This window comes from Eublepharis macularius, chromosome 13, assembly GCF_028583425.1.
Source record: "Eublepharis macularius isolate TG4126 chromosome 13, MPM_Emac_v1.0, whole genome shotgun sequence".
Classification (NCBI taxonomy): domain Eukaryota; kingdom Metazoa; phylum Chordata; class Lepidosauria; order Squamata; family Eublepharidae; genus Eublepharis; species Eublepharis macularius.
Window position 1 is genome coordinate 18,548,187 of NC_072802.1, and position 13,554 is coordinate 18,561,740.

Sequence of the window (13,554 nt, forward strand, 5' to 3'; positions counted from 1 at the left end):
TGTGAGAGAGAGAGAGAGAGAGAGAGAGAGAGAGAGAGAGAGAGAGAGAGAGAGAGAGAGATGCTGTCATTGCAGCCAACTTATTGCAAGCTCTGCTGCAGTTTTCAAGGCAAGGGCCTAACAGAGGTGATTTTCCATTGCCTGCCCCTGCATAGCAACCCTGATCTTCCTTCCTCATCACCCATCCAAGTGCTGACCAAGGGCAACCCTCAATAGCCTTTTTGATCTGATGCGATTGGGCTATCCTGGGGTCTCCAGGTCAGGACCAGATGGTATCATACCACACTTTAAAAGCTCAGGATACATTTAAGACATTTTTAGATTACTCTATGTGCTTCCTTTTGCCAGTTCCCCCCACCCCAACCTCCATATTATTTCTTGCAAAGTTGCAAAATTTGCTTATTTCTATACAGGGCTTTTTTTCTGGGAAAAGAGGTGGTGGAACTCAGTGGGTTGCCAGCACAGGGGGCAACTCTTGGCGGGAAGTGGTGCCCTCTCCAGGCTCCACTCCCCCAAATCTCGAGGAATTTCACAACTTGGAGCTGACAGCTCTGCATCCGGGACCTAGCAACTAGGGTTGCCAGTTCCCTATACCCTCCTGGCAGGTTAAGTTGAAAGGTGCTGACTGTCTCAAAGACAGCAAATAAGCTTTAGACCTCAGCGTGGATTTGAATTCCAGAACAGTAGCTGAGAGCCAGTTTGGTGTAGTGGATAAAAGCAGCAGAACTTTAATCTGGAGAACAGGGTTTGATTAGCCACTCCTCTGCTTGAAGCCAGCTGGGTACCTTGGGTCAGTCACAGCTTCTCAGAGCTCTCTCAATCCCACCCACCTCACAGGGTGATGGTCGTGAGGCTAATAACACACTGTAAAATCTTCTGAGTGGGCGTTAAATTGTCCTGAAGGGTAGTATATAAATTGAATGTTGTTGTTGTTGTTGTTGCAAACCAGAAGTCCAGTAGTACCTTAAAGACTAACAACATTTATTCTAGCATCAAGTGAGCTCTGACTCTCAAAGGCTCATGCTGGAAATGTTAGTCTTTAAGGTGCCCCTTGACCTTCTTTTTGTTATGGATTCAAACCGAAGTCTGACACACCAATCACTAGGGTTGTGCAAAACAAAACAAACAAGATAGAAATACATCTGAAAATCACTGTTTTATTTCATTAAAGCAGCTTCAAGAACAGTGAACCAAATCCAGGAAACGAAATTATAACCACACTCTCCCACTAAATGTTTGTGTCTTTTGTTTCAGTTTGGGTCTTACCTTGCTGTGAGGGCAGCATCTTGTTTTGCTTAACGGCATTCGCCGGTTGGATCCCAAGGGGAAAGAGCCCTTATGCTATTAATGAACTCTGTTGGCAGGAAGGGGGGATGTGTGCAATGAGCAAGAGTCCCTCTTTTTTTTTTCTGTCACCACCCGGGCAATGGCATAGTCTCCCTGCCAGTTGGGTCCTTGCAAAAGGAGACCCTACCCTGCCTATCGGCTTTGGAAACATTTGGAAGGAGGATTGTTCAATCACAGGATGCTATTCTAAAAACACTTCCCTGTGAGTAAGCAGTATTGAATGACATGGGACTCCCATCTTAGTAGACCTGTCTAGGATTGCTTCCTTTCCCCATCCTGCAAGCCATTCGACTACTCTGCCCTTTCTAAAACAATCCTGCCTGCCCACAGCAAAAGGAAAACTTATGGAAAAAACACAGGTCTTTCTAGGCAAGAGGCAGGATTACGTTTCTTGTCTGCACTTGGGCAATGGAGATTGGTGGCAATCAGGGGTCATTTCGCAGAAAAAGAGCTGGAGGAACTCATTAGCATAACTCAATAGCATATGCCATGCCTCTTGCCATTGCTGGAAGTGTGTCATTAGTATAACTGATCTGCATATGCCACACTAACTGATATCACCTGTTCTGCCTGTTTTGGATCCAATCCTGGCCATTCAGGGCCAAAATTGGACCCAAAATGGCAAAAAGGGGCTGAAAATGGCTGAAAAGTGGCCCAAAATGGTCATGGTCAGGCTACTCATGAGTGGGAGAGTGATCCACCACCTGTCAGAGGCCCAATACAGGCTGAAATAGGCCCAAAATGGCCGAGAGTCAGGTGGGCAGGGCCACCTGACCTCTTTGGGGAACTGCCGGAACTACATTCCTGTGCGTTCCCCCTCGAAATGAGCCCTGGTGGCAATTAATGTAAGATCTCCCCTTCATCATGGGAACAATACTGCAAAGCACAAGGAAACATGGCACCAACAGAAAACAGCATGATGCAAAGGTAATCATTTACTGGCACTATAGAAAAAGAAAAAAAGTCAACATAAACCAGGATTGTTTTTAATGCTGCCACCCCATCCCCACTACCCCTTTCCCAGCTAGTTTCCCACCATAGTGTGCATCTGCCAACACTTGCCTTCTTCAGGGTCGATGATTGTGTGAGTGTAACTGAGGAAAAACTTGGTGGGCTGATGGTTTAGAGGGAGGATTCTGTTCTGTGCCATTTTGGTGCTGTTAAGTGCAAAAACAGCTGCCCAAAGGGCCTGGAAGCCCCCAATGCAAAGAACGGGGCTGAAATTCATGACAACGTGAGAAACCAAATGGATTTGATCTGAGCCAGATGGCCCCATCTGAAAAAAACTAATAACAGTACTTAGTTCCTTCAGAAACCCTAGATCTGAAATGGAAAGAAAAACTTTTTCAATGCACACTGCCAATAACTGCTGCACCACAGTGCCTCTCACCTACCGCCATACCCCCTTTTGCTCTTAAAATTGACCCTCTTCTACTTTAAATGTGATTGGGTCACAGTTGGATTTACATGCACCACTATTCTGTCACTGCATGTTGTTCAAAGCCTGCAGTAGTTACAGTTACTTTTTTATTGGATTCTGCCTTTTTATTGTCTATAATATTCAAGGCAGCATGCATGTGACAAAAGTTACTGAAAATGACAAATGAGCAAAATAAATCAAAATGACAATAGAAAAAAATGGCAATAGAAAGTATCAGTCAAAGACCTGATGGAAACGTGATATTGGGGAGCAAGAAGAACACAATCATGTGAAATGGCTTGTACTTGTTGTCCCATTAAACTGGGCCCAGAGCTGCTGTACCTGCAACACACATGAGCATGCCTTCGATTCTAGCATTGTGCTGTTGTGTTAATATTGCACACAAAAGAGAACAATGAACATGAAATGATGCACATGGGTAATGTCATTTACACAAGTCTGTCTGCTTACATGGCATTTCAATTAGGCTTTAAAAAGCAGCCAAATGATAGAATCCGGAGGTCACAGAATGGGCTGTACCATGTAAAATTAGAGTTGACATTAATGCTCCCCTGTTAAAAAATCTTCCTACAAATGAGAAAAAAATTATCACATGGTGAGGGAAGGTTTTGGCCTATCTTGTTCCCTGCTGTACTAGTTTTCTACTTGCAGGGAGATTTTCCCATATAGGCACATTCAAAAATCTTATCTATTGAAGGCATTTTTATCCTGCTCTCTATCAAGTGGCTCAAGGTGGTGTTAGGATTGCCAGCTCCAGCTTAGGAAATTCCTAGAGATTTTGGAGTGGAGTCTGGGGTGGGGCCTCAGCAGGTTATAATGCCATAAAGTCCACCCTCCAAAGCAGCCATTTTCTTCCAGAGAACTGATCCATGTAGTCTGGAGAATAATAGTAACTCTGGGAGAGCTCTAGACCCCACCAAGACACTGGCAACCCTCGGTGGTGTGCATGATTTTCTCTTCTACATTTGATCCTCAAACAGCCCTGTGAGGGAGGTTAGACTAAGAGAGAATGACTGGCCCAAAGACACCTCATGAGCTTCAAGCTAGAGTGGGATTTTGAACATGAATCTTCCACACAAACCACTTCATCATGCTGAAATTCCAAAAAGGGGAATCTGAAATGTTACCTGGGGCCTCTGTTAACTCATTGCACAACTGCTGTGTCCTCAAAATGCTCAGACCTGCAGCGTGGAGGAATGTTCACTATTTGATAACGTGGACTGATTCACTCATTCCACAGTCAAGTATTTCTCATTGTTAGATGTTTTCCACATAAGGTCGCTTCACAATACGATTCTCCCCAGCCAACCTTTTGAAGAAAAATTGAAGAAGAGATTTCCAGGTCTAAACAGCAGAGAGGAGGAATTCAAAACCCACACATTCCCAAATAGAGTTGCCAACCTTCAGTGAGGCCTATCAATTTCCTAGAATTAAAACCGATCTACAGACTACCAGTGCAATTGCAATGGTGTTGATTAGAGATGGGCACGAACCGGGAAAAAAACGAACCGGGTGGTTTGTGGTTCATCGTGTTTCACAAACCACGAACTTTCATGGACCTGCCCTGGTTCACAAACCGGTTTGTTTGGTTTGTGAACACATCACTTCTGGGTCAGCAAATCGTCACTTCCGGGTCAGCGGATGGTCACTTCTGGGTCAGCAGAAGGTCTGCAAAAAGCCCACCCTCTATTGTCTAGGAAACTGATTGATTGGCACCATGATGTCTGCAGTGACGAACCAAAAAATGAACCAAATGAACCAATCTAAAGTTCGTGGTGGTTCGTCAGAAATGGACTCTGTCAAACTGCCAGTTCGCGAATCACGAACCAGCCCAGTTCGTGTCGAACTTTGGTTCATATTTTGGTTTATGCCCATCTCTAGCGCTTATACATTCCTTCTGGACATTCAATGGAGGAAAACAGCAAAATACAGCCCTCTGAAGGGCACAGGCAGCATAGCATGTGCATCAGAGTCTGTAGCAACCCTGGCATCATCCACCAATCAGACAGTGGCAGCCAAAGACAATGCACACAGTGGCACACAAGAGCGGCACACACAGCTGCAGCCAATCACCAGCCATTGATCTGGCCTTTGATGCAATTTCAAACAACACCTGACCCAGCAACAGCAAAACCCCAACAGAGGCATGTCACCCAACCACCTTCCTGCCCATAGGGGACAGACACCTATGCAGCAGACAAGAGGTCCTTCACGGGCAAGGGCCTAATGGGCAGCAAAAGTGCTGACCAGCCTCAACCACCCCTGCTCTAATCCACATGGCCTCCTCCCCAGAAAAGTAAAAATTTAAAAAAGACAGAGGGTGGCCTCAAACTCACAGCCCCCCACACCAAAGACCACAAACCTAACCACTGGGCCAAGACAGAAGGGTCAAAGGGGGCATGCCAGCAGGCACTGGATAACCCAATGAGTCCCTAGAGTCACCACCAGCCTCATGGGGCCAGGCAGCTAATATTGTATGGACAGCCATGGCTTAGTGGGAAGGCACTGGGATACTGTGGCCAGGACTCCTAGTCCAGTCTTCGTGCAGAAGCAAGAGACAGGCAAAACCCCCAGAGGTGGCATTTTGCCCCTGCAAACTGCTAAAGGAGGGGAATGGAATGGCCCAGCTGATGGGCCGCTATGAAGACTCATTATTTTGGCCTTGATTATGCTCCAGAACACCACCCCCCACCCCAGCTGCACCCATGGAAGCACCCCCCTTGCATCCACTGTGGATTCCCAGGCGCTGCATCAACAAGCTGCATGGCTTATCAGACGCCAGGAGTGCTATGGGAGAGCATGGGACCCAGGGACCCCTCCCTTCCCAGAGCAGCCACACATCCCACTGACCACCCACCAGCCCATTCCCTGCACCTGGCAGCCAGCAGAATGGGGGGGGGGAGCTAAGTGGGGGATCAGCCTCCAAGGTGCTACTGGACCCCTGATATGTGTGGCAACTGAACAAAACAGAAGTCCAGAGGCACCAGAAAAACCAACCAAAACCGTGCCAGCATGGGCATCCTTGAGTCAGAGCTGAATGTGAGAAGGGGCTGCCCTGGCGGAAATCACAAATGGGCGAGGAGGTGGGGCTGAGAGGGGCATGGAGCAAATCTCATCCAGTCACAAATGAACACACAGCGACAGAGCTGTAGCACACCCCAGGCTTCACTGAACTGCAAATCATTAAGAGGCCTGATTAATTAGGTTGCCAGCTACCCATGCCCAGTATGGCACCTGTGTCTTTGAAAGCTGCTCCCAGGGGCCATGGGGAGACAAGCTGAGCCATCCTTAGCACAGCATGCATCTGAGTGAGGTGGACTTCCAGGTCCAAGTGGGCATGGCAGAGATCTCGGAGAAAGAGTCCCATGCTGTGCACCCTGTCAACTAAACCAGGGGGTGCCCTGGCTGGGTTTTATGTAGGGCTGGAAGTGACTGCGATTGGGTGCAAGGGAGGGGGTTGGCCACTGATGGGGGGGGGTAATTGGTTGCAGCTATAGTGGCATCTTGTGCTTGTCCCGGGCTTTTGGGCAAGGCTGTGCCTATGGGGGGTGGGGGGTGCTTGACCATTTCAGCTGCATGGGTGCCTATCGTCTACATCATGGGTTTTTCTGCCATAACAACAACAACAACAACATTTGATTTATATACAGCCCTTCAGGGCAACTGAACGCCCACTCAGAGTGGTTTACAACGTGTGTTATTATTATCCCCACAATAACGAACACCCTGTGAGGTGGGTGGGGCTGAGAGAGCTCCAAGAAGCTTTGACTGACCCAAGGTCACCCAGCTGGCTTCAAGTGGAGGAGTGGGGAATCAAACCTGGTTCCCACTACACCAAACTGGCTCTCATAACTGTCCATTGCTGTTGGGAGGCATTCCTGGGCTGGGGTAGCTTAGGGAAGCAGTGAACTCGAGATACACTCCCTGGCCTGCCCAGAGCCATGCCAACTCAGGGATTTACATCAGCAGCCTGCCAACGGGTGGCCATAGCATAGCAGTGCTAGTGTCTGGGATCAATCTGGCGGTGCTGGAGTGCTGCACTGGCACAATGCCTGCTAAGCAGTTGTATTTCAGAAATGTATTTATTTACTTCATTTCTACCCCAGCTTTCTCCCCAATTATGTAAGCCGCAGTGTGGCTTACATAATTCTCTCCTCCATTTTATCCTCTCAACAACCCTGTGAGGTAGGTTAGGCTGAGAGGTGTCATTGGCCCAAAGTCATCTAGCAAATTTCCATGGCAGAGCAAGGATTCAAACTTGGTTCTCCCAGAGCCTAATGCAACACAGAAACTACTGCACACACTGGTTTAACTACTAGTTGGCTCCTTAAACAGTATACAGAGATCAGTTCCCCTGAAGATAATTGATGCTTTGAAGAGCAGGCCCTATGGCATTATATCATCATGGCCTTGGTCCAGCATACCTACAGGACTGCCTCCCTATGTTCCTCCACAGCAACTTCGCTTATCTGAACAGGGTCTCGTGCAGGTGCCACGCTGCACATGGGCGAAATCAACAGCAGCCTGTGCACGGGTTTTCTCGGTGATGGCCCTTACCCTGTGGAACAGCCTGCCTGAGGAAGTCAGGAAAGCCCCCACTCTCCTGGCTTTCCGCAAACGATGCAAAACTGAATTATTCAAAATGGTTTTTTACTCAGATCAGACAACTGTATTGTAGGCAGAGAGTCCCAGATGCTTCGCTAATGAGTTAGGGACCGTAGATGTCACCACTATGTTGCCTTACGTACTATCTGTTGCTTTAATTACATGTACTTAAGAGCTACCTGTGCTTCATGTTGTCTAACATCAGCTCAAGAATTGCTTATGTTCTGTTTCAGCATCTCTTTGACTCTGTAATGGATTCTTGCTAATGCTATGACTTTGTAAACTTGTATTTATTTACCCTATGGCATTAATTATGGTAATATCCTTGATATCCTTGATATTGACTGTACTAATCTCACACTGTGTAATTTGCCTTGGGTTTCAGTGAGAAAGGCGGACTATAAATGACATAAATAAATGGTCCCTGCTTTCCCCAGGCTCCATCTCCAGATTTCCAGGAATTTTCCAACCCAGAGTTGGACATCCTACCCCATAGTGGGGTCACACTCCCTTAGCCTGCTGAAATGGTGCCCCTAAATGAATCCACATAATGGCCTCCAAAGGAACAAACTACGACCAGACCAACTAGAAGGATTCTTGACAACAGTATGATCGAGTAGGTCATATTGTAGCACAGTGGTTAAGTGGCTGGGTTGCGAATCAGCACTCTGCTGGTTTGAATCCCACTACTGCCATGAGCTCTGCAAGTGGCCTTGGGTAAGCCACTCCTCTCAACCGTAGCTCCCCGGCTCTGTTGTGGGGATAATGATAACACGGACTTGTTCAGGACTCTGAGACCTTAATAAGACCATTATAAGAGCATCCAAGTCAAGTTTGCTCCCTTGCACCCAGAAAAGAAATGCTAATTCCAAGCAATCCTGTTTTCTTACAGTCCCACCAGCAGACAATTAGCACAAGGACTCTTTTGATGTTACATCCATATAAACTGGGAACCCACATGTAGTTGGTGGTGGGCTCCTTGTTCATGAGGCTGTAACACCCAAAGAGGGCTACTGACAGCAAGAAAATGTAATTAATGAGGTGACCCTTGCAAGAAGTGACGAGCATGAAACTCAATGCTATGCCAGCAGGGATCTGCGGATCAGGACCCCTGACGTTGCCTCTTGTCTCCCACGGAAGCATTCTAAAAAGGCAAACGCAATGTGGAAGCCAAGATTGATTTGTAACAGGACACAGAATTTTTGGTTTGGTACAAAACATTTATGTAAACAATACCCATAACTCGTATTGCGGGTTTTAATCAGATCGGGACCCATTTGAAATCCTGGATGCACAGAATGCAGCCGAGCCATCGTAGCCACTATCTATCTTGTATTAATACATCCAGGAAATAAAAGCTAGCACTGAGCAAACAATCATTTTAAAATGGTCCCGTGACCTCATCCTCAACTGGAAAAAAAGGACCTTGGTTTCTTGGAATGGAATATAGCCAAGGACAAACCACAAAGGTCAACAGTAACAAAAAGAAAGCAGAACTTCAAAAACATAGGTTAGAATTTGATCCCAATTGCCAGGTACTCCCTTACAGTAATCCCCAGAGTTTTACCAGGATGTATCAGAGTGTCGGGTTTCTCTAGTTCTCGGGTTTTCAGTGCTAAGTCTAGAACATGCAAAGACAAAATAGAAAAGACAATGTCTCAGAGCCTGTGCAGAATGTCTTTCCCTCAGAGCTGGGTAGTTGTTGGCCATCTGAGACACTTCCGGGATAATAAAGTCTTCATTACAAATCTTGGCCTCCGAGCAAGTTTGTCCTTTAGCACCATTGTCTTTTAAAAACTTCTTTTGCTGGTTAATCCTAAAGATGCCACTGAAGAAACAAACATGTCATTACTGTCACAGAATCATTGTTAAGAGAGCTGGTAGAAACCCAAGGGTGAAGATACAAAGTTGTTTGTTTGTTTTAAGTTCATTCTCCAACACGGAGTACACATATGCAAAGCCATCCATCCCAAAATGTCTCTCCTGGACCAATCCATATTTTCCTGCTCATCAAACAGTCAAAAGTGTTCTCAGTCATAGATGTTTCCCCTTGAACAAATGCCCAAGTCCCCATCTTCTGCTCACCGCACCACACTTGGAGTTGCCATGCATGATAAGCAAGTGCAACAGGCACAGACGCCCAGCAGCGCAGACAATGCAGCAGAAAACCGGGATTGCCGCTCATATTTGAGGGCTTTTTTGACCTCCTCGTTCGACTGAGAGATGTAGTCGAGGGTGTGCAAGACGTTGTACTCAATGCTGTTCATGGTCTCCTGCTGTTCCGCCACCAAGACCTCCATGTGTAGGAAAAGAGAATAAAGCTCGGTAATCTGAGCTTCCAAGTCAAGCAGCTGTTGGTGGCGCACTTGAGCCATGGCCAGATGTTGCTTGGCTTTGAGCACATCGAGGTCTTGTCCGACAATGCGTGGCGCCATCGGGCTCTCCACTAGTTGCTTGATGTCCTCTTCCCGCAGACTCAAGCCTGCCAGCTCGGTTTGTCTCCTGATCTGCTCCTTCAGCTTCTCCACATATTGGGTCTCCTTAGCATAATGGCCCGTGATGATGTCGCGATAGCGGCCAATGAGGACTGAGAGCTGGTTGTGACGGATGCGGCTGATGGCCAACCGCTGTTCACCGCCCTTGGCTAGGGTCTCCTGGATGCTGTTGAGTTTGGGCTGGATGATTTTGGCCTCCTTGGTGAAAGAGTTTTTTATCTGGCTCAGCTCCTTTTTCTCTGTGCAAATGCTTTCCTCGGTGGTACAGCAGAGCACCTGCTGCTGCTTCTTGTCAATGTTCTCGGATAATTCCTCCAGCTTATCCAAAGCCACGGAGAGGCTGGTGATCTCCTCGAAGACTTTGATCATGGGATTGCTCTCTTCCTCTTTGAAAACAGGGTTATCAAAGGAGAACGTCTCATCCAGATCAAATGAGTCCCCATCTTCGTTAACTCGGTTCCTCAGCTCCTCCAGTCTGTCCTTCATATTCGGCTCCCCTTGAAACTGGAAACATCGGTGGAAGAAGAGGCAGGTGAAACACACCCATCAGCTTTTACGTGGATTTTAAGGAAGTTTAGGAAGTTTTACGTCAGCTGCTCAAAATCAGAAAAAAAGAAAACTTCCCTCCCTAGAGCGCTTGCAAATATTGACCTGGCAATAAGCTTGTAACCAGAGTTTACTCTACATCACATGGCTAACTCAGACCGGCTGGACTAGATTCTTTGCCAGGTGTGGGTGGCACACAGCCCACTGCTATAACGTGAGCTGGAGGAATGAACTTTGCAGGAGCAGCCATGAGGAAATGTCAAAGGGGGGGGGGGAGAGCAGAGAGCCAGAGCCAATTGATTCCAGGGTGACTCTGTGCCAGTTTTAACTATGATTACCAATGCCAAAACCGGACGCAAGATGAGCCAGAACTAAGATAAATATCACCATATTTTTTTTTTCCATTTATGAAATTTCAATACTTTCTTCAAACAGAAATTTCAAAGCAGCATGCTTTGTCAAACAAATATAAAACCTTATAAAATATTATAAAACTATTATGATGCAAAGAGAGGACCAAAGCAAAACCAATCTATAAATAAGGAGCCAAGCAGATTCAGGTCCCAAAAATCACAAACAAAAAGACAGGTTTTAACCTACTTTGCACAGGACAAAAGAAAGATCAAAAATTTATGAACCGAAGATGGTGGTTTTAGAATTGCCTGGATTTGTTTTGTTCTGTTAGAAAATACAATTACTGAATTACATGAGCCCTCTGTATTGATGGGGAGAAGGGGTATTTCTAAAAAAATTTGTGTTGCTTCTACATGGGAGGAAGGATTACATCCTTTGACCTCCCTCCAGCGCAGCCTGAATTGGTTGTTTTTTGGTTACTTGCTATCAATGTTTTTAAAAATATGCTGTGTGTTTAAAAAATATATCTGTTCACAGATCTCCCAGCATCACATATGGCATGTGATGAATCTGGGTTGCCGACTTCCGGGTGGAGCCTAGCGATTTCCCAGAATTACAATTGATCTCCAGAAGACAGAGGTCAGTTGTTCCACTAAAATGGCTGCATTGGAGGGTGGACTGTATGGCATCATGCCCTGCTGAAGCCCCTCCCCTTGCCAGAACTGCCCTCCGCAGGCTCCACCCCCAGATTGCCAGGAATTTCCCAAACTATAGATAGCAGCTGTAGATGCCTCACATATTACTTCCCTTCTTTTCTCATTCCATAATCCAGATCTGAATTGGGGCCACATACAATAGTAGAAAAGCATTCTTGTTCAACTTTTTTTTTAAAAAAACTAGCTTTAAAAAACTCTTCTGTAACACCTCCCCCTCCCCTCATCCCATTTTTGGTACACAATAACATACATACCACTTTTTATTACTGAAAGGGTTTGCTTTTGTATGTTAGTTCACTATTGTGCTGTTGCACTCTTGCGCTATCACACTGTTGCAGAACAAAAAGAAGTGGGGAGAGGAGATACTTTGAAAAGTGGCTTACAGTGGAATCAAGACCAACAAGTAAAATTTAAAATGTAACACACAATCAAATATGTAGTTAAAAACAAAGAAAGAGCATGCACAGTCTTGAGGAAAATTATGGTGTTCCGTCTGTCAAAAGAAAATTGTGCATTCTCACAGCCATAATTTTGAAGGATTTAACCCTTCAAGCCCCATTTGTCTTCACTAACCAAAGCTGGACTAATTGCATTTTTAACATCTTAAAGGAAAAAAATGTGTCCCGTAAAGACCTTTCTTCTTCCTTTAAAACAGCGATAACAGTGCAGTGAACCTAGTTTCAAGTTAGAAACTAAGTAGGGGTTAGTAAGGAGGGTGAAATCCCCTTTTCCTTCATGGCTTCTAAATCATGGTTGTGGCTACCTGCATGCATCTGTTTTAGTTCTAGAAACCTGCTAGAGAGGACAAAAGAAACCAAAACAAGCTGAATGGATAGGACATAGCCACAAACAAAAATCCAAAATAAAAAAAAATCCCAAACCAGCAAAACCTAATATAACCCAACTCCAGATTACTTAAAATCAGAATCCCTGCAAAAAAAGAAGTGTTAGCCAAGGTCTTGAAGGAAGATAGGAATGAAGACAGATAATTGTCATCACAAGAGGAGTTCCATAAATGGTGTTACCACCAAGAAGTCCCTGTTGTATGTCACCCAGCAATACTGTCACAGATCCTAGAAGGCCTCAGTGTATGGGTGGGGCTTATGTTGGAATTGCTGAAATTTCCTCTTTTCCTCTCCAAAGGCTCTGTCAATTATTAACAAACCCTCTGAAGAGTGATCTTTGCCAGCTGTGTAGAGAGGTGAAATTAAAAAACCCTCTGAGGAGCAATCTAGTCGGCTCCATAGAGAGTGGTGAAATTCAAACTATGCTTCCCTGCTAACATTGCATCTCCCTTCACTTGAGCATCCTCATGTAATTTGTCTCATGTGGCTTAGTTCTTAGTTAATATTCAGTAGATTAACAGAATGGTCAGTGCGTAGGGATGGCTGGGAGGTAAAAGGAGATTCTTTCTTCTAGAAAAAACAGATGTTTTACTTAAGCAGAAACAGAGCTTATTTATAAGCACATAGATGTAATGGTTTCAGAGTACTTCATAATCATAATGGTCTCAAAATAGGTACAGATCTTCAAATGTTTCTAAATGGATGCAGTCAGAAAGACTTATTCCCCACCCCCAACCCCGTTGCCCATAGGCTCTCCACAAAGAAAAGAACACAGAGACTTCTGTCAGATTACAGCACTTCATTCCTTCTCCCTCTTTCCTCAAAATAACTCTGATCAATGCTAGAACAATGCACTGAACTCTTTCCTCAGAAATACTCTAGTTAAACTGCAGTTCACTCTGCCCTCTCGGGTACAGCTACTCTCCAATCATGGCACATTTCACTCACCCATCCTGCCCCCTTCTATCTACTCCCAGAGGCCTGAATTATAAACCACAGTAAACATACATTTAAATACCTACATTAATTAGCTGAAATAAAACACAGACAAATATTTACATGGCAAAACATTATACCTCCTCTCTTGAAAAACCACCCTCCCCAGGCTGCACTCCAAAATCTCCAAAAATTTCCCAACCAACCCCTCCCCCAATTAGTTTGAATACAATTCGAATCCATTAAACCCCCAATGGGCAGTGGATCTT

At 45.4% G+C, this 13,554-nt stretch overlaps 1 protein-coding gene and 1 long non-coding RNA gene across 3 annotated transcripts in view; both read right to left on the reverse strand.

Moving 5' to 3' along the window:
• The window catches only part of LOC129341037 (uncharacterized), a 52,294-nt gene that overhangs the window by 37,894 nt on the left and 846 nt on the right, over window positions 1–13,554 (reverse strand). Inside the window, exon 1 of one of the 2 annotated variants that reach the window (XR_008598084.1) lies at window positions 3,916–3,990. The exons of the other annotated variant lie outside the window; for it this stretch is intronic. This is a non-coding gene — a long non-coding RNA (uncharacterized LOC129341037). Of the gene's footprint in view, window positions 1–3,915; window positions 3,991–13,554 lie in introns of those variants that run through there. 2 annotated transcript variants of the gene reach the window in all.
• Window positions 8,642–10,440, reverse strand: LOC129341036 (syntaxin-1A-like). The gene has a single exon (XM_054995925.1). It carries the CDS (start codon window positions 10,372–10,374, stop codon window positions 9,475–9,477), a length of 900 nt encoding a protein of 299 aa, XP_054851900.1. The 5' UTR covers window positions 10,375–10,440; the 3' UTR covers window positions 8,642–9,474.

Coding starts and splice junctions, on each gene's coding strand:
- LOC129341036 (XM_054995925.1), bottom strand. CDS start 10,374: ATGAAGGACAGACTGGAGGAGCTGAGGAACCGAGTTAACGAAGATGGG.